Below are 24,602 nucleotides of genomic sequence, written 5' to 3' on the forward strand. Positions count from 1 at the left end.
ATGATATAGGTTCTCCTTGTAGGTCTAGTAAAAATTTCAGTGTTTTTGAGTCAGTCCTATTCTGTTTCTAACAGGCTGTTTTTGCCATAAGCTTGTTTTGTTTGCATATTAATTTGGAGGGTGTATTCTATGCATTTCAAAATGACTATCAGCTTTCAGTTTTTCTATGAATGTCTCATCAATTCTCTAATTTGATTTCTTCCTCTGTACTTTGTCACTGTTTGTGTTCCAACATCTATATTTATATTCTGTTGGAGGCTGTCCTAATTTCAGGGCTGATGTCTGTAGTGTGTGAGATAGGCCATGTCAGTCTCTCAGATATCGTTCATGTAGATCCTGTAGGGGAGTGTCAGTGTCATGTTCGAGATACTTGGTGTCTGACCTTGGAAACAGCTTGCTTTTAGGTCTACATCTGTTGTGCTGAAACCTCACTTTGATTTGTATTAAGTAATGATCTGAGTCAAAAACTCCTTTCTGTGCCTTTCAGGTGTATTTTCCTGGAAACTGCAACAGTGTCAGTTAGAAATTCCCCTTGCAAACGCCTTGCTGTTTTTTTGCAAAGAGCTTGCAAAGTTTGTGGATATGAGTTTCAAATAAGACTTCGCATTGTTACTGACCAATTTGATGCTGCCTCATTCTCATGGAATTTCATAAATCTAATCTTTCAGGGCTTACTAAGCTATCAAACGGTTAATAGTGATGCATCGCAACACAATTGATTTTATTTTTTCAGTCCATTCATATTTATGGTTAGTAAACATGTCAGCCTGCTGGTAATGTATTATAGACTTCACAACACAGATCAGTAAGCTGCACATGCTGCAAGTGGTTTCTAAGCTTTTAAGAACTGACCTAGAATTTTGCAAGATTGCTGCAAGACCATGAACGCCTGGCATGCTACTTTATAGCTGCTGTACTTGAAGGCCTATCTGCGGCCCAGAATCTTTTCTATATGGTGAATAGAAACTATCCTTTTCATAATATTGTCATTATTCTGTCCTGGATTTTCCATTTTTGACTAATGACTACAAGCTGCCTGACAGTGTGACTGCCTGTACCTTGCAATACTGACTACAAGAATAAAACTGTGTGAAGTCCAGGTTAGAATAACAACAATGTTAGGAAAAGGAAAGATTGGTACTCACCATAAAGATGGCACGTTGGGCTGCAGACAGGCACAATGAAGACTGTTTCACATTGAGCTTTTGGACAAAACCTTCTTCAGGAGAGAGAACATACACACAAAACATTCACACAAGCAAGCACGCGCACACACACACACACACACACACACACACACACACACACACACACACACACACAACTACTGTCTCTATCTGGAATCTGGAGATGCATGTGTGAGGTGTGCTTGCTTGTGTGAATGTGTGTGTGTGTGTGTTTTCTTTTCTTTCCTTTCCTTTTTTTTTCTGAAGCAGGTCTTGGCTGAAGGCTCAATATGTAATAGTCTTTTCATTGTGTCTGTCTCCAACTCAACATGCCATCTATATGATGAGCAGCAATCTGTCCTTTTCATAATATTTTTGACTACAAGAGTAGATTGTTCATCACAGCCATTGTGAATGTCCACTCGATCTCACTCAGGCGTCTGGAGTCAGTTAAAAAATGGTGAGCTAGCTAGTTGAATTCTAGTGTGTGTTCAGTGGAAGTAGTGAACCAGATTAAAAATAAAGTGATAAAAATTCCACCGTTCTCATAGGTAAGTGGCTAATTCACAGTGGTAACAAGAGATCCCGTAGAAGTGATTCACAGAGTGCCTCTTCTCCTTTGAAAGCAGGAAATTACGGAAAAAGATTATAACACATTTCTTATAGTGGCAATTTTCGCAGCAGCTGTATATAAATTGCGGTTGTTTCAAAGAAAATGCAAAAAAGGCATTTTCTTTGAAACAACTGCAATTTAAAAAGATTATAATTTAATCAAAATACTTTCTTCTTTCACATCTTCTTCTGTTCCTATCAACACTACACTCAAAACCAAAGTATGTAAATATCAAGTTGATTTTCTAATGTTAAGATGTACTAGCATTCTTTTGAATAATGAGGAATGATTACAATAGGTTTTTTGTTTTGATATTTTAGTCAACTTAGCTTGAAACTTATAAAACTAAAAGACAGACCTGGAGGCATAATCCATACTTTGTAAGTAAACCTATGAAACTTTGTAAGCTTAATGAGCGACAACTACAAGAAAATGTTTGATTGCTCTAAAAACATATATCAGACCCCAGGAGTGTCCTAAGAGCATCATTAGAGCTCTCCTACTTAATTGCAAGATACAAATCACCCCCATTGTTGGTGAGAAATTATTTCTTTCCATAGCTGTCAAAATGTGTGAAGTAAAGCATGAAGAAAGGCTTAGATTTTAAACATTAGCACAAAACATATAAAATGTGAGAGGTACATTAGACAGTTAAGTAAACTTGAGTCACCAAAAGCTGTGTAATTATAAAATGGAAAATAAATAGCATTTTATGAGGGGGAAGTTTTAACATGCATGGGTATTCTAAAAGTTCACCAAGAATGTTCTAGAAAGTTGAATCTTGTAATTGGGATAATTAATAAACTAATGTTATTTCAGGAAAAGTACACATCTGTGGAAACTGAAAAATTGTGGCAACAAAATAAAAACACAGGATTTTATAAATAATTACATCTTAAGATTGGAACATTGTACAACACGAAAATTCTGAGTACGAATAGCTTTTAAAATATTGCATTTTCAAAAAAAGTTAAATATTTGCTCAAAAGATGTGAACAAGGATTTTCAAATAAACTCTGTAAATCTTAAATCAAAGAATTTCTAGTGTATTTGAATTTTGATGTGCACATGGTTTACAGGCATTGTTTTCATGTGAACTGAATAGATTATTGTCATCAGAAATTGGTAAACTGTGCTGTGAATAATGAAATTTAGTTAAGTGCTGCATGAATAGGAATTTGGCAACTTTGTATATACATGGTGTAAGCATTAGGTGTGCATATGAAAACAAAATATTATATATTTATTTAAGTAGTAGAATGGTAGCAAGTGGAACTTCCCAAACTTGCTGTAAGTCTACAAGATGCTCTCCATTTTTATTTGTCCTGGTGTGCTAGTTGGATGCCTACAACTGATGTGTGTTTTTTAGTCCTGCCCACCTACACATTATGACGACTCTTAAGATTTTGATGCTGTTTGTTGGGATCTTAATGATGATGGTCTCTTGAGTTCTCAGAAACAGCTTTTGGTTCAGTTTTTCTTATTATTTATGTTGATCAAGGCATTCACTTTGCTGCTTCATTTCACTGCAAGTACAAAAATTATTCCAGATGCAGAATTAAAGTTGAGTACTGAATTTACAATCATTTTACTTACTTCGGTGGCTGAACCCAGTATGGTTGACATTCCATTGATCTTTTATGGTTCGTTTTCCCGTATAGGTTCCATAGTTTTCTGAATCAAAATGGGAAATGTGTGTCCTGTAGAACTATGATTTGAATTTGGAATTTGCCAAGTATGTGTAAGCTATTTAAGTCATACAATTTTCAGTAGTGTGCTGACATCAGTTGTGCCTAAAAAGGGAGTTTGAGAGGCTTCATCCTTCTCAGCATGATCATCTGTGTGTCTCAGAGACCAATGATTGCATGTATTTCGGGTGTGAGGTTGTTGCTGTGATGGTTTTTGTTCCACTGTGCCACTGTTAGAAGCTGAAAATATGTGCAAGAGGTGATTGTTTGGTATGATCATGAAATAACAGCTCAAGTGTTTGAGATTGACAATTGCCTCCAGATATCCTCCAGCTAACTACTGTTATAATGGATTCTCTGTACATAAAAACTTGTCCTTTATTCAGACTTGGATTGTCCTTCGTAATGTGTTATATTTTTCTTCTTCATAAATTTTGTACCCCTATATGACTACCTTATATAAATCAAACAATGGAAAATCTAGGATGGAATGTAACAATACCAGAGAAGGAAAGTTGTTACTCACCATATAGCGGAGATGCTGAGTTGCGATAGGCACAATAAAAAGATTCACACAATTAAAGCTTTCGGCCAATAAGGCCTTTGTCGGCAGTAGACACACACACACACACACACACACACACACACACACACATCTGCAGTCTCAGAGAGCTGAGACCACACTGCGAACAGCAGCACCAGTGCATGATGGGAGTGGCGACTGGGTGGGGGTAAGGAGGAGGCTGGGGTGGGGAGGGGGAGGGATAGTGTGGTGGGAGTGGCGAACAGTCAAGTGTTGCAGTTTAGACAGAGGGCAGGAGAGAAGGTGCGGAGAGGGGAGGGGTTAAGTAGCGGAAAGGAGAGAAAATAAAAGACTGGGTGTGGTGGTGAAATGATGGCTGTGTAGTGCTGGAATGGGAACAGGGAGGGGATGGATGGGTGAGGACAGTGACTAACGAAGGTTGAGGTCAGGAGGGTTACAGGAACATGGGATGTATTGCAGGAAAAGTTCCCACCTGTGCAATTCAGAAAAGCTGAGTTGGTGGGAAGGATCCATATGGCACAGGCTGTGAAGCAGTCATTAAGATGAGGGATATTATGTTTGGCAGCATGTTCAGCAACAGGGTGGTCCACTTGTTTCTTGGCGACAGTTTGTCGGTGGCCGTTCATGCAGACAGACAGCTTGTTGGTTGTCATACCGACATAGAATGCAGCACAGAGGTTGCAGCTTAGCTTGTAAATCACATGACTGGTTTCACAGGTAGCCCTGCCTTTGATGGGATAGGTGATGTTAGTGACCGGATTGGAGTAGGTGGTGGTAGGAGGACGTATGGGACAGGTCTTGCATCTAGGTCTATTACAGAGGTATGAGCCATGTGGTAAGGGATTGGGAGCAGGGGTTGTGTAAGGATGGACGAGTATATTGTGTAGGTTCGGTGCACAGCGGAATACCACGGTAGGAGGGGAGGGAAGGATAGTGGGCAGGACATTTTTCATTTCAGGCCATGACGAGAAGTAATCGAAACCCTGGCAGAGAATGTAATTCAGTTGCTTCAGTCCTGGATGGTACTGAGTTAAGAGGGGAATGCTCCTCTGTGGCCGGACTGTGGGACTTTGCGAGGTGGTGGGAGACTGGAAAGATAAGGCACAAGGATGGGAGGATAATTACGGTTAGTGAAGGCTTCAGTGAGACCCTCAGTATATTTTGAGAGGGACTGCTCGTCACTGCAGATGTGATGACCACGGGTGGCTGTGCTGTATGGAAGGGACTTCTTGGTATGGAATGGGTGGCAGCTGTCGAAGTGGAGGTATTGCTGGTGGTTAGTAGGTTTGATATAGACGGAGGTACTGATGTAGTCATCTCTGTGGCGAAGGTCAACATCTAGGAAGGTGGCTTGTTGGGTTGAGTAGGACCAGGTGAAGCAAATGGGGGAGAAGTTGTTGAGGTTCTGGAGGAATGTGAATAAGGAGTCCTCACCGTCAATCCAAATAGCAAAGATGTCATCAGTGAATCTGAACCAGGTGAGGGGTTTAGGATTCTGGGTTTTTAGGAAGGATTCCTCTAGATGGCCCATGAATAGGTTAGCATAGGATGGTGCCATGCGGGTGCCCATAGCCGTACCGCGGATTTGTTTGTAGGTAATGCTTTCAAAGGAGAAGCAATTGTGGGTGAGCATATAGTTGATCGTGGAGACTAAGGAAGGAGGTTGTTTGCTTGGAATCCATAGGGCGCCTGGAAAGGTAGTTTTCAACAGCAGTAAGGCCATGGGCATTAGGAATGTTAGTGTACAGGGAGGTGTCATCAATAGTGACGAGCAGGGCACCGTGTGGTAAAGGAACAGGAACTGTGGAGAATCAGTCGAGGAAATGGTTGGTATCTTTTATATAAAAGGATAGGTTCCAGGTAATAGGTTGAAGGTGCTGGTCTATGAGAGCAGAGATTCTCTCAGTGGGGGCACAGTAACTGGCCACAATGGGGCTTCCTGGGTGGTTGGGTTTATGGACTTTAGGAAGCATGTAGAAGGTGGGAGTGCGAGGAGTGTTAGGGGTAAGTAGAGAGATGGACTCTGGGGAGAGGTTCTGGGATGGGCCTAAGGATTTGAGTAGTGACTGGAGATCCTGCTGGATTACTGGAATGGGATCACTGTGGCATGGCTTGTAGGTGGAAGTATCTGACAGCTGACGGAGTCCTTCTGACACGTAATCCTTGCGGTTCAAAACAATGGTGGTGGAGCCTTTGTCAGCAGGTAGGATTATAAGGTCAGGATCAGTTTTTAGATGGTGGACTGCGGTTCTTTCTGCGGATGTAAGGTTAGTTTGCATGTTGAGGGATTTGGGGAATGATGTTGAGGCAAGGTTCGAGTTTAAGGAATTCTGGAAAGTTAACGGGGGGTGGTTTGGAGGCAGTGGGGCCGGATCACGGTTGGTTGGAGGAGTGGACTGAGTTCAAGGTTCAATATTGTTTCAATATTGGTCTTTGGTTGAGTCTGATTGGTCAGTTCTTGACTGTCCGCCACTCCCACCATACTATCCCTCCCCCTCCCCGCCCCAGCCTCCTCCTTACCCCCACCCAGTCGCCACTCCCATCATGCACTGGTGCTGCTGTTTGCAGTGTGGTCTCAGCTCTCTGAGACTGCAGATGTGTGCGCAAGTTGCGTTTATGTGTGTGTGTGTGTGTGTGTGTGTGTGTGTGTGTGTGTGTGTGTCTACTGTTGGCAAAGGCCTTAATGGCCGAAAGCTTTAATTGCGTGAATCTTTTTATTGTGCCTATTGCGACTCAGCATCTCTGCTATATGGCGAGTAGCAACTTTCCTTGTCTGGTATTGTTACCTTATATAAATATATTATTTCATCATCATAGTTATGTTTATCTAAAAACAAAGATGATGTGACTCACCAAACGAAAGTGCTGGCAGGTCGATAGACACACAAACATACACACAAAATTCAAGCTTTCGCAACCAACGGTTACTTCATCAGGAAAGAGGGAAGGAGAGGGAAAGACGAAAGGATGTGGGTTTTAAGGGAGAGGGTAAGGAGTCATTCCAATCCTGGGAGTGGAAAGACTTACCTTAGGGGGGAAAAAAGGACAGGTATACACTCGCGCGCACGCGCACACACACACACATATCCATCTGCACATACACACATATCCATCCGCACGTATGTGTATGTGTGGATGGATATGTGTGTGTGTGTGTGTGTGCGCGAGTGTATACCTGTTCTTTTTTCCCCCTAAGGTAAGTCTTTCCGCTCCCGGGATTGGAATGACTCCTTACCCTCTCCCTTAAAACCCACATCCTTTTGTCTTTCCCTCTCCTTCCCTCTTTCCTGATGAAGCAACCGTTGGTTGTGAAAGCTTGAATTTTGTGTGTATGTTTGTGTTTGTTTGTGTGTCTATCGACCTGCCAGCACTTTCGTTCGGTAAGTTACATCATCTTTGTTTTTAGATATATTTTCCCACGTGGAATGTTTCCCTCTATTATATTCGTAGTTATGTTTATCACACATCACTTTTGAATCAGGATTATGTAAATATCTGAAATTGATTCTGATGTTACACCTTGTGAAAACATGTTCAACACTGCTATTCAGAGTGATTTAGTGAGAGTGTTGCCCAAGAATGCAAATATTCTATAATATTTTACAGGAAAGTTGGTACATTGCTGCTCTTTAGTTCGCCAACTCCAGTGACTTTTAGCCCTTATCTTCTCATTATTATTAAAAAAAATTTGATGTCGTAAAGTTAAGTCTGTGCTTACGTATTCTGCTTTAAGAATATTAGGTTTCTTTTGCACAAGTATTAAGAAAAAAAAAAGAAAGATGAACGTTTTGAGTCTGTAATGTGGCAGTTTCTTTTCCTTTTGGCAAAAGATACTTTTATATTTCAGGCACAAAACAAAAAGTCTTCAGCAACTTAATATTGCTTTTTCAAAGGAGACTCCATATTCAGTAGGAACCAAATCTTTTTGCAGTTCTACTTTTGTTTTCATTTTTTTTTTCTATAAACTAAGTGACTACATGGTTAATTTTGTATTTCTTTGTTTTCAGTTATCTTGCTGCTAAATTTTATGCACTTTTTGTGTTATGTATGATGTTTCTATGATCCATAAACTGTAATTATTACTTTACAGAAAAAGTTCCACATGATGTTAGCAACATAGGTTACATAGTGAAGCTGGCCCTTGCTATTCTGGGACCTGTCCTTGCTTTGGGTGCTATTGGGACAATAGTTCTCTTCTTGATGAGGAGAACGCATCGCAAAAGATTGATGGCAGCCCGAGCTATGGCAGACCATGATCCATTCTATGCATCAGATGAAGTTCTCCGAGCAACTGCAGCTGGAGACAGCACGTTGAGGGTATATCCTATTAGTTTATTAACATTGTAAAATTGTATAAATTATGAAAAGTTAAAGATTTTAGTCTAAGCTGCTAAAGGCAATGATTCTATAATGAGGAAGGCACCATTAGGACCATGGTAGATTTTCTTAGACTAACTTGTTACTTTCATTGATACAGGTCATCCATACATGTAAATATGGCAAATGGAAGTTTGTCATGACGAAGACTCTGTAATTTTTTGATCGTTGTCCTGCTGATAAGTTGCACTTTGTAGCAGTTTGATGAATGGATCTGGGAATGACCAGTATCATATAAAGAAATCGATTATCTTAAGAAAACACACAAAGTGATCCAGATGGTGTCTTTCTCCAGTGTAATTACAGGTGGTCACAGTTCCCTAAAACATCATATCTTCAATTATGTAATGAATTTAGTTAGACTAACAGGGCAAAAGGTATAGCCAATTTTTATCTTTGAAGGTCAAAGCTTTCAATTTCATCACTCAAAGAGAAGTATGAAAAACATTGTAGAATGTTGTCAAGGAAAACACTACATCAGTTGGAACTCTTGGACATTTTTATGGAAGAAGAACAGAACAGTGGATCCAGATATTGTTCAAGAAGAAGAGAACAGTGCATCCAGATATTGTTCAACATAGGTGAGATTGAAGTTGAGTTCAAGAAAAAAGGCAATAAAGACAGACACAATGAAAAGACTGTTACACATTGAGGTTTCAGCCAAAGCCTTCGTCAGAAAAGAAAACACACACAGGTATTTACACAAGCAGGCACACCTTGTGCAAAGATAACTACTGTCTCCTGCCAGTGCGGCCAGAATGCAGCTCTCACGTTGAATGAACGCAGCAATCTGGAGTGGGTGGAGAAGGGGGAGTTATAGCGGGGTTTGAAGCTATTTAAAGTATTGCTTCATGAAACAAAGAAACAGTGAGAGGGGGAGGGAGAGCCCCAACCACTCACCCAACCCCAACCTGTGCTGCTCCTTTTGGCACAGGCCCAGTCACACTTACACAGTACAGGCTGCGTACTTGTGCCTTGTGTTCCACAGTGAATGTCGGAAAAGCACAAGTGACATACATAGGTAACAAATACTTACGTTTCACCTAATCAAAATTGAAACTGAGATTGACTTATATAAACCGTGTGTTCAATAATGGTCCTGAAATGATAATAATTATGGTTACAAATTGCATATCAGTGAAGTGAAAGACAACATTCAAGAATTATTTGTTTTGGAAAAAGACATCTCACAGCTGCTCCTCCCCCCCCCCCCCCTTCCACTCCCCCTCCCCCACTTCGAACCACCCATCTTTGGGGTACGTCAGATCAGTCACCTCTTAGATGATTGAGCTCTCTTTCTCTTCCAATAGTTCTTCATTCTATCTGAATTCTTCTTTCTTTCCTCCTCTGATACCTGAATCGGTTTCCTGGTGTTGCTTTTAATTTGTGTCTTTGGTCACAGTCTTGGCTGTACCATTCTTTAACATGACTGGAGTTCTCTCAAATCCTTTTCCATTTCCTTAAACCAATTGGGTTTAGTCTCTTTTTTTTTTTTTTTTTTTAAGTGAAGTCAAAGATTTGTTTCATTAGTCTGTCTGTATTCATTCGGAGTATGTGTCCATAAAAAATTTATCCTCCTTTTCCTCATGGTTTCCGAGAGTCTCTCCAACTTTCCTTAGAGTGCTTTGTTTTTATAGAAAACTTGTTTCTTACTTTGGAATTTGGAACCCATGATCTTCCTCAAAATTTTTCTCACCTTGTTTTCCAGTTTATCCATTTGCCCGTTCATCCCCATGACTAGTGTCTCTGCTGCGTAGAGTGATTCCGGCTTAATTACTGCTTTATAATGCCTTATTTAGGTGTTCCAAGAGAGAGCTTTGTTATTGTATGTGTTTTTGGTTTTCTGGAAATCTAGTTCCATTCTGGTCTTTCTTGCTTCCATTGCTTTCACTTCAAGGTTGTTCCATTCAATCCTTATCCCTAGGTACCTGAAACTTCTAACCACCTCTATTTCTTGAGCTCCTACTTTAAGTCTCTTAGGAGTATATAGTAAATTTATCATGATTTTCACTTTTTTCGTAAGAAAACTTAAGTTCTACCTTCTCTGCCTGCTCTTGTGACTCGGTGATTTGTTGTTTAGCTTCCTCCCACATTTCCGCGAGCAGTGCCATGTCGTCAGCAAATGCCAAACACTTAATTGTGATTCCTTTGTTTTTTTGCTCCAAATCTTATTCCCCCTCTCGTTCTTGCATTCCATTCCCTCAAAACTTTTTTAAGTGCACAGTTAAACAGCAGGAGTGAGAGACAATCCCCTTGTTGGACCCGTCTTCTGATCTCAGAAGGTTCCAGTAGTTCACCCATTAATCTGACTTTAGAGGACATGTTCATGATCATCTTCTTGATGATGTTTACAGTTTTCCCATCCAGGCTAAACTCCTGCACAGTATTGGACTACGACACACTGTCTATGGAATCGTAGGCTTTTTGGAAGTCTACAAAAGTCACTATATACAGTTTTGCCCTCTGCTTCTGATGTACTAAAATGTTTTTGAGGTTTAAGGTCTGTTCAGGGCAGGATCTTCCTTTCCTAAACCCTGCTTGATACTACCCAGTTTGGCAATCCAACTGAGATTCTGCTGTTTCTGGTAAAGCTCTGGACAATATCTTGTAGGTCACATCCACCAGGGAAATCCCTCTATATTTGTTGGGATCAGATTTGGGACCTTTCTTGTGAAGAGTGTGTATCAGGGCCATTTCCAGTCCTCTGGAATGAGTCCTTTCTTCCATATCTCTTCTGGAGTAAGATAATTGCATTTTTACTTGCATACTTCCATAATTCAACTGTTATCTGGTTTTCCCCTGATGCCTTGAAATTTTCCATATGATTTAGTATTGCCTGGATCTCACTTACAGGTGGGGGTTTAGACTCCGGTTTGGGGGATGACTTTGGTCCACCATCGAACGCCATCTTTTGGTGTGGTTGCTCACAGTTTAGAAATTCGCGGGAGTATTCTGCTAGTATCTTACTGTTGCCCTTATTACTACAGGGTGGAGCAGAGGAAATGCATCTTTTTTGCTATTGAATGACTGGGACACAGCTTGATAAAAATAATAAAAACAAGCATTAAGTGATAGATTTTACAATGCAGTTTTGAAATATACATCTTTAATTAGGTTCGAAAAATAACGCCTTAGAGATGACATCCTTCCTCCTGGATGCAAATTTGGATCCTCTCCCGAAAGTTACGCATGGCTCTCCCCAACATTTCATTCGGCACGACTTCAATTTCCTGACGAATGGAATTCTTCAGGTCATCAATTGTGCGAGGCTTGTTCATGTAGACTTTTGATTTTAAATATCCCCACAAAAAGAAGTCACATATCGACAAATCAGGTGAGCGATGGGTTCAGTAAACATCACCATATCTCGAAATAAAATGTCCTGGGAACATTTGTTGAACCACTTCCATGGATGCTCTTGCCATGTGAGCTGTGGCACCATCCTGCTGAAACCATATTTCTCTCATGTTCACTTGACACCTTTCAAGTTCTGGAAGAAGAAAGTTGTGTAACATTTTAATGTAGCGCGCTGATGTCACAGTAACTGCAGTTTCTTCCTCTTAAAAAACAAATGGGTCCAACAATCCCCATCGTTGAAGTGCATCACCACACTGTTACTTTTAAGCTGTGGTGAGGTCTTTAGTGTAATTCATGTGGGTTCTCCGGTGCCCAGTACCGCCAATTTCGAACATTGACGTAACCATCTACATGAAAATGTGCTTCATCAGTCATGAAGACTGTAGCATCTGCATCTTCTGTAAAAATTTCGTCCATTACGCAACAAAACTCTCTGCGCTACACAAAATCCCCTTCACTAAGCTGCTGGACTATCATTGTCTTGTACGGGTGAAACTTAAGATCATCATGTAAGATGCGGTGTAGTGAACTACATGACGTACCCAGCACTACAGCCCGTTGTGTAGCCAATCGTTTTGGACTAGCAAGAACTGCCGTTCTCACTTGGTCTACATTTTCCGGAGTACAAACTGAACAGGGAAGACCAGGTGGTTTCTTTCCATCACAGATCCAGTACTTCTAAACGCTGCAACTCATCGAAGTACAGTATTTCAATCAGGCACTGCACCTCGACGTCCAACTCTTAACATTTTGATGGAAAAGACGTTGCACTGTGACTACGGAATCATTGTTTCTGAAGTACTGCTTGACAACAAACACAGGGCGCTCTACGCTCCAATGCTCCATAGCGACTGAAACTGCGTTGTGTGGGCATTCTGCCAACATTCATTCAAGGTCAGTATCCCCCTGTCGTCGCCGCATACTAGTGCTTTAAAAAAATGCGTTTCCTGTGCTCCACCCTGTGTATGCCATGTTCTCCTTTTTGTCATGAAGTTGGATAGTTGGGGGGTCAAGTCTGTTTAGCTTCTCCCTGAAGATTCGATAATAGTTTCTCATGTTGTTCTTAGCAAAGTCATCATTTATCTTCCTGAGCAGTTGGTCTTCTTACGCCTTCTTAGCTTTCTAGATCTCCTTGGACACCATTTTTCCTCAGATCTAGTAGTCTTATCACACTCATTGGTCCACCGCCTGTGCTTCTTCATCCTGGTAACAGGACCGAGCTGCTCTGCCTCGGTTACAAGACTCTTCTTCATCTGCTTCCAGTCCTGATCTGCTAGGGTGCTGGTTAACTTGCCCCATTCCTCCTCCTCCTCATTTATTTGCTCTGGATCATATCTCCTTCGTGCAAGGTTTTTCCTATGAAAGTTACTCTTGGGGATGATCTTCAGTTTCACTTTAGATAGGTAGTGCTCAGAGTCGAGGTTGGCTCTTGTGAGAACCCTAACATTTTGAGTTTCCTTATGAAATTTCTGCTTTATCACAGCATGATCTAACTGTAATTCTCCCAGGAGAGAGTTAGGTGAAACTCATGTCTTCTGTTTTCTGGGCAATTTCTTAAACCTAGTTGACTTCAGGACCAAACTGTGTGCCTGGCATAATTCAAGGAGCCTGATACCATTTTGGTTCATCCTGTTACGTGCTGGGTATCTCCCCACTATATGCCTGAACCTTTTCTCTCTCCCCACGTGGGCATTAAAATCCCCTAGAAGGATGACATTATGTTTTTTGGATATCTTTTGGATCGTGTCATCTAGTTTGTCCTAGAATAGCTCCACCTTCTTCTTATTCTTTTTGTTGTCAATGTTTATAGAGGCATGAACATTTACAACGATATGTACTTTTATTGGTTGATTTAATCGTGAGTGTGCATAGCCTTTCAGAGGTAGACTCATAGCTTATAATGGAGCCTAATACTTTCTTGTCAATTACGAAACCTGTCCCAAGGTGGGGAACATTTTTCATAACTCATGTCCCTGTCTTCCCTTAAGTATCCTGAACCCTCCTGATTCAAAGCTGTCCTCATCCAAGAACCTGGTCTCTTGCACAGTCGTAATGATGATTCGATGTTCATTTAATGAGTACATTAGAGTCTTAAGTTTCCCCACTTTCAGAAGTGGATTTGCATTAAAAGTTACTAAGTAGTTTGCTTTCCTGTATTTTATTTTGTTTAAGGTTCCAAGACATTCCAATTCGTCTTTGCGTGATGTTGCAGATTCCCCAGAATCCGAATGTCTGCTTGTGCACTTATGAGCGGTGGATTGGCCATCTGGGGTAATTAGTTTCACATCACACTTTTCCATGATTGATAATTCTTACAGTTCTGAGGGTGACTTTTAGAGCCATCATTTTTTACATCAGTGGTTATTAGCCCCTGAGGATTATTCACAACCGCCCCTTATATGGAGACAGACACTGACCAAAGGCCGCCCAATTTGAGAACAGTCGCTTTTGGATTTTGATTTGATTTTTAATTCCACTAGGCTCTTCCACTCTCTCTGCCGTTGGGAATCAGATTCCTCTTCCACCTTCAAGACCATTGACCAGGTTTCACCTAGTAACCCTAGGCAGGGGTCCTTACAGGATGCTACCATCCAGAGCCAGATGGACCCAGGTTTTTTTAACGAGGTGTTACTATTCCCTCTCCTCCTTCCTCATCACTTGCGAGATGAGGCCCTGGGCTTGGGACCGGCAATGACGGAGTTAGCTGAATTTTATTCGTTTTTTATTTATTTATTTGTTCATTACATTTAATTTTTTCACTACTTGTTTTGGGACCGCAGCCCTGTTCTTAGGGGCTATTTGTGTATTATACGAATAATGTGGCAGCTAAACCTGACAGAGACAAGAGAGATACTACCAACCTGAACTCTTCAGATCTTTTTTCACTCAGAACTAGGGAATTCAGGCAATGTAGTAAAGTGCACAATTAGTTGCATAAGTCATGGAAGAGTGAAAAAGATATGGAAAGTTTAATATTGAGTCAAATGTTAGGACTGTAATATACACAGTACTCTTTTGTAGAATTATAGGCATTATATCTTGGTTGTGCAACACGATTCACAATTTCATTTTTGGCACTGTATTCTGGAGTTAACCTAATTAACTTCATTAAGACCACGGATAAGTGTGTTGCTGTGCACTGCTTGACCCCAGTCACACCGTACTTGAAATGGATTTGTCAGCCTGGCGACATCTATCAGTAGTTCTGCAAAAACCTCTATATTAGATTTTAGTATCACTTAGGCCATGTGTTGTCAATTGATAAAGCCCTTACTGAGAAAGAAGGTTGTAGATGAAGTGCCTATTGTAAGATTGAAGGAGATTCAGTAGTAGTAAAATAATCTTTTCTACAAAAATAAACACTGTAAAACTCCATGTTATTGAACTGGCTTCTAAAAAATTCCCACGTATAATGAATATTCCTCTTGTCACAGAGACTGCCATAAGAACAATGTTATTGAACCATATTTTTATGTAATCTTCACTTTTAAAGAGTAAAAATGAAACACTCCAAAATTAACGACACTTGTTTGGTGAAATTACTGACTTGTGTGGGAGTTTATTGTTGTTAATTTCATTTTTGACCAGGTTATGATAAAATCCTTACAGAATAAATAATATGCATGATCCTTAGCAGACGATAAGTTGCTCAAAAACTGATTTCACCACATGAATAGTTTGGCCCATAGGTGTCCATTACAAGCAACAGGACAAACTCCCACAGCACTTTGGAGCATGAAAAAAGTGGACAAGGGCACACCTGGAATGAAACCTGGATGTGGATCAGTGTTGTTCGTTTCTCTTCAGTAAGAAGTACTGGTTTCATTTGACACCAGACGACCATCATGAAGTAGGTGAAAGCGGCCAAGGACCAGTGCGCATCTCACATATGCAGTACTACAGGTTCAGCAGGGAAGTGTGCCGGTCATGTTTTGTGCAGATATAAAGTACACATAGGATGCTTTTCATCTATATTGAAGATAATTTGTGGGTCATGCAGTACCAGAACAGGAATCACTGACTTATTGTCCAGACTTGGTCAACATTTCAGCAGTGGGTTCACATTTTCAAGATGATGATGCACGGGCATACTGCCCAACCTTCACTTTCCTGAAGGAGCCAGGAGTCAATAAAATGGAATGGCCTGCCATAACTGATGACTTGAACTCGACGAAGAGTGCTTGTGACCAGTGAAAACTCGCAGTGCAATGTCACAGCAACTCTGTTCACACACTGAATGGTGTCAGAATGGCAACGAGTAAGACTGGCTTGAGCTGCGATATCTCAGTTGCCTTATGGACAGCAGCCATAAAGAATCTGAGCATGTTACAGTCCACAGGTGGAGCAACTAAGTGTTTTCACAAACATGCACTTTCAGACAGATTGTCTTTGATTTGGTTACTGTTGTGATTTCTTCCTCTGTTTTCTTTTATTTCTCTCTCGTAGAGTGTTTACTTTCATATCCTGCTTCTCTTTAGGGTATTGGGAACAATTTGATGAATTCAGGTGACATGTAAAAGTTTGGGTTGGTCCAGAAAGTGTGCAAAGATAGCTAAAGTGGCTAAGGCAACTGGTCATGATAAGTGGGAAACTTCGGTTTGAGTCCCCGCTGACACAAATTTACATACATCTCTGTTGGATGGTAACTTTCATATCTATTTGCCCTTACTTTCTCCAGAAGTTAATAAAGCTTTTACTTTTTCAGAAGTTAATAATCACACTATTTTCAAAGTCTGGTGAAACTTTCCCCTCACAAAATGTCATTAATGACCTTTCATATTTCCTGCTCCACCTTCAATATGATGCCTACAAGTTCTGCTGTGTTCCTTCTGGGGCTGTGCAAAGCAATTGGAAATTCAGATTTGAATTGCCCGTGTCATTTTCTAGCAACATGTCCTCATTTTTCATTGTTTTTCGGTAGAATGCATGCAGTATTAAATGGGATCCAGCTGCACAGATGATGTGGATGATGTGGTAGAGGAGGGGCAATGGTAGCAAAGGGGTCTCTCTTGCAGATGGGACAGCATGGTAGGGGAGGCTTAGTTCTACAGCTTAAGCCTTCACACAAACGTGTTTCTTGCAGAAACTATAAGCTACAGCTAGCAAGTTTGCAGTCATGTTAAGGGATTATGCCAGTATGACAAACAAATCAACACATCAGACAACGGAAAATCTGGGATGGAATGTAACAATATTATGAGAAGGAAAGTTGCTACTCACCATATAGCGGAGATGCTGAGTCGCTGATAGGCGCGACAAAAAGACTCTCACAATTAAAGCTTTCGGCCATTAAGGCCTTCATCAACAATACACACGCGTGCGTGCGCACGCACGCACGCACACACACACACACACACACACACACACACACACACACACACACAGGACTGCAGTCTCAGGCAGTGTGGCTTCGGTTGACTAAGATTGCAGTCGTGTGTGTGTGTGTGTGTGTGTGTGTGTGTTAGTTAGTTAGTGTTAGTGGCCGAAAGCTTTAATTGTGAGTTTTGTTGTGCCTGTCTGCGACTCAGCATCTCTGCTATATGGTGAGTAGCAGCTTTCCTTCTCATAATTCAACAACTCAAGCATATATTATGTACGGTACAGCATTATTCTGAAGTTGCAACTGAGGGAGAAATTTACTTTTGCCTGTCTTGTTCATCTTTCTTCTTCATCTTTCTTTATTTCTTCCTCCTCCCCCCCCCCCCCCCCCACACACACACACCACAAAAAATGGAGTTTACACAATTTCACCTCAGTAACATGTTAATACTATTGTTATTGTGACAGTACCCTGAAAAAGTTTACAATTTAGGCCAAGTAAACGTATAAAAAGCTCTTGCTCAGTACAAAATCAGACTGATTCGAATTTCGTACAGTACCTTTCTAAATATAGAAATATCACAGTAACTATGACGGTTAATGAAATGAATGGCAGCTTATCAAGAAGCTGACAAGTGAGGCTATGATGTGCATGAGAATCAATTTTTTCATTGAATAGTTCTTTTAAAATCATTTCAGAGATGTAACAAACGAAGCTCACAGCTCAGTAGCCAACAGGTTACTGAGGTGGCTTCCCCTTTGGAACAGAGGGATGGACTCGCCTAGTACTGAGAATGAGAAAGCATTTGTGAGTGTGGGCCAAGTAATTTTGCGCAAGCTCTACCTATGAAATAACTTCTAATAGCCCATGACCAGTGCCGTTTTAAATAAAATAATTCTGTTCATTATGCTGTGTCATTACAAAACAATGAAGCAACTAAATTGCTGACATTTTGACTGACTTATTGCAGTCCTCTTGAGGGTGGTTAACTATTGGGTACTGATGAATGTAGTCGCCTCTACACTTTCTACTTTGATTATCTGATGGTTGCCGACATCACATATCTGGGACATCAGTGGAAAATTTGAAGAGAGGTTGCTGTGGAGGTACTGGCTATACAGTAGGCTATTGGCTATGCTACTCTGGTGGCTGGAAGACAGTTCTGGTAAGTGAATTGTAGGAAATAGTGTCTCGGCAGGCTATTGCCTATGCCACTCTAGACAACTTTGATTGGTGATTGGTAGGCAATTGCAGATTGGCAGCTTGTGTTTAGGGGTAGTGGTTTGCTGCAGCAAAGTGTTAAGGCCACATGGCAGTTCTCTTGTGGCTGCTGTTTATGCTGTTAAACCCGAGTCAAATGGTGCTACTGGCTGGCGAAAATGTGCAGTCTGCCAGACTGGAATTGCTTGCAGCTAGGCCATAGGTAACTTGTAGCCATCCTCCCTGTTCATGCTGTTGATTATTTCAATAGTGTCTGCTGCCTTCATGGCTGCCGAGCAAACACGTGTAGTTCTTGAAGATTGATAGAACGGCCACTTTCCTTATGATGATCAGCTATAGCTGCCTTGTTGTTCTGTCCGAGTTGTACATAACACCCATGCTCCGACACATGAGTGCTAATTGGTCTTCTGGCCTCACCAAATAGGCTTGACTGCATTCATTCCAAAATTTGTAGACGCTTACAGTGTGGAGAGCAGCACCAGTTGACCCGTGTTTAACAGCATAAACAGTGGCCACAATAGAACTTGGCTTTAATGCTACAGTGCAGAAAAATATTACCCTATGGATACAAGTTGCTGATTTACTATTGCCTATGAATGACCGAAGAGAGTTGCCTCCCATTACTTACTAGAGCGGCATAGGCAGTAGCCAGCTGATAAGCTATTTCCTACCAATCACCCACTAGAGTTGCCTTCCAATGAATGACCAGAGTAGCACAGGCAGTAGCCCTCTGAACAACCACCCCCATTTACAATGAGATGCCAAAAGTCATGGATGTCATCGTGTTGGACCTTCTTTTGCCCAGCATAGTGCAGCAAATCACTATGGCATAGACTCAACAAGTCATTGGAAGTCCCTGCAAAAATATTGAACGATGCTACCTCAACAGCCACTTGTAATTACAAAAGCGTTGCCAGTGAATGATTTTGTGCTCAAACTGATCTCTCAGTAATGTCCCACAAATGTTCAATGGATTTCAGGCTATGCGACCTGGCTGGCCAAATCATTCTCTCAAATTGTCCAGAATGTTCTTCAAACCAATCATGAGCAATTACGGTCTGGTGACATGGTGCATTATCATCCATAAAAATTCCATTGTTGTTTTGGAATAAGTCTATGAATGGCTACAAATGGTTAATGATTGGTTCAGTTTGACCAGAGGACCCAGTGCATTCCATGTAAACATAGCCACCACAAGCTTGCATAATGCCTTGTTGACAACCTGGATCCCTGGAATCTTGGGGTCTGCACCACACTTGAACCCTACCATCATCTCTTACCAACCGAAATCGGGACTCAACTGACCAGGCCAGTCATCTAGGTCCCAGCTGATATTTTCAAGAGGCCCAATAGAGGTGCTGCAGGTGATGTCGTGCTGTTAGCAAAGTCACTCACGTCAGTCATCTACTGCCATAGCCCATTAATGCCACATTTCACCACACTGTCATAACGGATATGTTCATCATATGTCCCACATTGATTTCTGTGGTTAATGTGCACAGTGTTGCTTGTCTGTTAGCAATGACAACTCTATGCAGATGCTGCTGATCTCTGTTGTTAAGTGAAGGCCATCAGCCACTGCGTGTCTGTGGTGAGAGGTAATGCCTAAAGTCTCATGTTCCCGGCACACTATTGACATTTTGGATCTTGTAATATTGACTTCCCTAACAATTTCCGAAATGCAATGTCCCATGCGTCTAGCTCCAACTACCATTCTGTGTTCAAAGTCTGTTAATTCCTGTTTTGCAGCCATAATCACATCAAAATTCTCTTCATATGAATCACCTGAGTACAAATGACAGCTGTGTTAATGTCTTTTGTACCTTGTGTACATGATACTACCAACCATCAGTATATGTGCATATTGCTGTCCCATGATTTTTGTCACCTCAGTGTGTAGCAGCCGCTCTTCAAATTATCCAATGACATCCCAGGTATGCGATGTTCAGGGTGTATACGACCGGGGACAACCGGGAGGTCCGGGAAAAACCCGGGAGTTTTTTCATCCGGGAGAAAACCGGGAAAAACCCAGGAATTGTTTAGAATTCCGGGAATTTTTCATTGTTTTAGTTTTCAGTTAAATTTTTGTGATTTTGACTGGTAAGAACCAATACTCCAGCAAAGGATATTACTGTATCCCACTACTGCAGAACAATACTGCAGCAACAAAACATTAACAGGAGAAAGAAAAGAAAGAAAATAAAACTTAAGTTGGAAAGGAAATGCACGGAAAAGACAACAAAACAGTGCTCATACAAGCGTCTGCCAACAGCAGAGTGTGTCAAAGGCTTTAGGAAGACTGTGCAATGCTTTGTAACAACAAATTGCCTCTGATGAGCGTGACGTGGCAACTGTTTAAATTAGATTCGTTTGAGCAGTTGCGGGCGGGCTCTTGTGCATGCGCGTATGAGTAGTACTTACTCCCGCTTCTGGTTACAGAAGTGTGGCTGGGTGCCAATATCTAAGATTGCCGCGCTTCGGAAATATAGTAGATCTGGGGCTGATGCATTGAGCAGTCTGAGTTGTGTTGGGCAGGTGTGTCGTCTCGACGTGGCCTGTGTATACATTAAGTGATTTTGTTGTTTCCTCTTCATTTATGGCTCTCAAGTTAAATGATAACAAAACAGATTTTTGTGGCCGGATGCTATCAAATGAATTAAAATACGTTCATGTAATTACGGAAGGCTAAAATATGTTATTAGTTTTAGATTTTATTTCCACCTATCTGACAGTCAAACATTAATCACCTTACAGAACACTGAAGTTATTTTGGCCGGTTTGCTAAAGAGATTTGGCTTTTATTAATCTTTTCCGTTGAGGCATTCAATTTATTTGAAACGAATTGTTTAACTTCACACTATTGGCTAGTTTCAACTGTTCGCTGCATTTCAAGTGCACGTATGGCATTATGCCATAATAAAGAACCAAACATGAGATAATACAGTACTGCTACTCCAAGAAAATTTGCATATGAATGTGCATTTTAAGCCGAATTACGCGTTTCAGTATGGTCCACGAAATTCCGACGCTCTAAAAGTACCCTCTGATGTCTTGTTTCTTTTATGACATAACGTAAGATGTTTTAATGTTTTACACGTACGAACATCAGGGCTTCCTGCGTCATCGTAGCTGCGCAAGCGCGGTGATGCCTGTTATCGGGTGCTCTCTTGCAACTACTGAAACCAACCTATTTCTAACAGGTCGCGGGAAAATATTGCGAATGGCGGTTTGAAAAGCGTTACATTCAAAGGAGATTTCCTTTTACATAAGACGAGCTATGTGTGAGAATGTATGATGAATTTCTTAAATTACAAAGCGTTTGACTCTCATTTAAAAATCAACTCTTTGAGGACGACCATTTAGAAGAATTTAAAGCCCAGAAGATCAGACATTTACGTCGTTATTAAAAATTTTACTGGCACATTTGTGTGATGTATCTTAAAATGTAACAAGCGCAAAAAAGATCAACATTATATGTGGAAGCTTAGCTTCTCTTCCAGCTTATTAATCTTCGAGATCATTACTATAGGTGAATGCTATGTATATTAATTTAAACCATTAACTTTTCTTATTTGTGTGTTTGCGCTACTTAAGAGTGATCTTGCTATTGGATGACTACATCACGTGTCCTATGCTGTCATCAGATGGCGAGATCATGTTTCATGAGCTACGACTGGCTTACAAAAGTGCATCGCAATCTCGATTTCAATGTTTTGGCAAGTAACATGCGGTGTTTGGTAGAATTCAAATTTATACCTTCGTAATACGAAAATATGCAGCCTTCTTCATGTTGCTGCACATCAAAGGTCTTTCAAAACGTGTTTTTCCCCCCTGAGTTACGTTTTCTAAAGTGCCGGGAAATTCTACTCCGGTATATAAACCCATTAACATTCCAAGAATTGATGAGTTTTACAGTGCCGAATAAGAGTATACTGTCACTTAACATGGACAAAGCGTATTTTCACCCAGGAGAAACTGTATTTTTAACCGTGAAATCCGGGAATGTTTTTGCCTTGTCCACGTATACACCCTGGATGTTATTAGCCATCTGATAACTGAAATAGACAGTGTGTATGGCAAGATATTCACCAGTATCCAGCAGTTAACCATCCTGAAGAGTATAGTAGCAAATTGGTTGAAATGGCAGTTTAGTTGCTTTAGTGTTTTATAATGACCCAGCATAAAATCCAAAATTATTTTATTCAAGACTCCAAATAGTTTTTCCATCTCCCATCTTATTTTCTACTTCCATTATTCAGTTACCTTTTCCATCTCTCTTCATTGTGTGGCTTGTTTTATGCTTTCTAATGTTGTTGTTTATTAGTCTTTGTGTCGCATGTTTCTTACTCTGCTTCAGTGCAGTATCTCTCTCATGACATCTGTCCTCCATCCATTCTCCCTTAGCGTACCTACATTCACGGTTAATTTTGTTTTTGAGTGGCCTGTAATGTTGCTATTCTGAATGGTAAAACAATTGTCTTGATTTTGGCTTTCATATTTAATGATATTTTTATAACTTTGATGTTACCGTGCACTTCTGTTTTTAAATACTTTGATTGAAACTCATTTACCAAATTATTTCTGTGTATGAGGCCTGTTCAAAAAATTCCAGAATATTTGTAATTTCACACAATGGTGGGTTGGAGCAAAATGTGGTTGGCATCCCTGCACACAGCTGTGTTTAATGTGTAACTGCCGGAAGTTTCATTTTTGTATGTCTTTTAGTTATTGTTCCGTGCTGTGTTGAATCGAACAGTGTGTCATACAGTTTGTGAATTTCAAGATGGCAAAGTTTGAGGAGCAATGCATTGAATTAAATTTTGCGGGAAACTCAAGATAACCTTTACAGAGACACAGCAAATGCTGTTGGAAGCCTACAATGATGAGGGCTTAAGCCATGCTCAGTGTTATGAATGGTTTACATGGTCAGACAGAAGCTAAAGATAACCCTCATTCAGGACACCGTTCGGCGTCTACCAATGATGCTCATGTCAGAAATGTCAATGAAATTGTGCTTGCTAATTGAAGACTGACTGACTGAGAGATTGCAGAAGAATGTAACATTTCAATTGGATCATGTCATGGAATCCTGACACAGCATTGTGGAATGCCGCCATGTTCATCCCACGGCTCGTCAGTCAAGACCAGAAAGACCTTCGCCTCACAATCTGTGAAGAGCTTTTGTATTGTGCAAATTAGAATGGGATGTTTCTTATGAGAATCACATGGCCCCTGCAAACATTTTTTATATTTCCAAAGTTAAAAATCCCATTGAAAGGGCTAAAATTTGCATCAATAGACAAGATAAAAGAAAATTTACAGATGGCGCTTCACGTGATCCAGCAAGAGGCGTACCAAGACTGCTTCTGGAACTGGAAATGGTGTTGGGAACAGTGTATCAATTGTAGAAGAGAGTATTTTGAAGAATATTATGCACAATAAGTAAAAAGGTAAGCATAGAAAAATTTTGTGGACAAAGTTCCGGAATTTTTTGAACACCTTGTACATTGCTTTCCTATGTTCGAATTCCAACAGCTTGGAGTGCTGCAGCTATGGCCTTGTTGCTACAAATTTGATCCGTTTTGCTAACTACTGTTATATACAGAATTTAAATTATATATGTGTAGTTCATAGGAAGTATTTATCCTATAACAATTTCTGGTATATTTGCAATCATAGGCATTACTTTTCAGGGCATTACGCAGGGCCTGTTTCAATCCTAGCATTTTTTCTGGTGCATTTCCTAAATCTCTTTTAAGGCAGTTCTATTGGTTTTCCACACAAGTAATCCTTTGTTCTTTCTTTGGTCACATGTTCTGTTTTACTTCATAATTGCTTCAGCTTGTCTGGGTTCCAGCTTTCAGTTGCTTTTTCCTTAACTTCTAGAGTTTCAAATAGAATTTCGTTAATACTAGATTGTGGTCACAATGATTGTCAACACGTGGATAACTCGTGCATTCCTTAACTTGATTCCTGACTCTTTAATTTACCGAAAGTTAATCATCCTAATATTTTATTTCCTGCCCTGACATCTCCCACACGTACTTTCTTCTCAATGTGCTTTCAAACAATGTTTTTCCAATGAATAAATTGTGCCCAGCACATAATTCCACTAATCTTCCTCCCCTCTTAAAATTTGCTTGCATGGACTATTCTCTCCCATTTTTTTCCCTACTTTAACCACTGACTGCATTCCATTCTTCTGGTGCCACTAAATTCCAAACTATTTTAATACTTTTTTGACTTCAGTATTCTTAGCAAAAGCTTCAACTTCAGGTCATTTGCATATGTAGTTGACATGTGTATTTATATTTAT

At 40.5% G+C, this 24,602-nt stretch overlaps 1 protein-coding gene across 1 annotated transcript in view; it reads left to right on the forward strand.

The window, feature by feature from the left end:
- The window catches only part of LOC126194731 (activin receptor type-1), a 102,657-nt gene that overhangs the window by 24,661 nt on the left and 53,394 nt on the right, over positions 1-24,602 (forward strand). Inside the window, exon 4 of the mRNA XM_049932983.1 lies at positions 8,102-8,328. Coding sequence (XP_049788940.1) covers positions 8,102-8,328 — 227 coding nt within the window. The remainder of the gene's footprint in view (positions 1-8,101; positions 8,329-24,602) is intronic.

This window comes from Schistocerca nitens, chromosome 7 (assembly GCF_023898315.1).
Source record: "Schistocerca nitens isolate TAMUIC-IGC-003100 chromosome 7, iqSchNite1.1, whole genome shotgun sequence".
NCBI lineage: Eukaryota > Metazoa > Arthropoda > Insecta > Orthoptera > Acrididae > Schistocerca > Schistocerca nitens.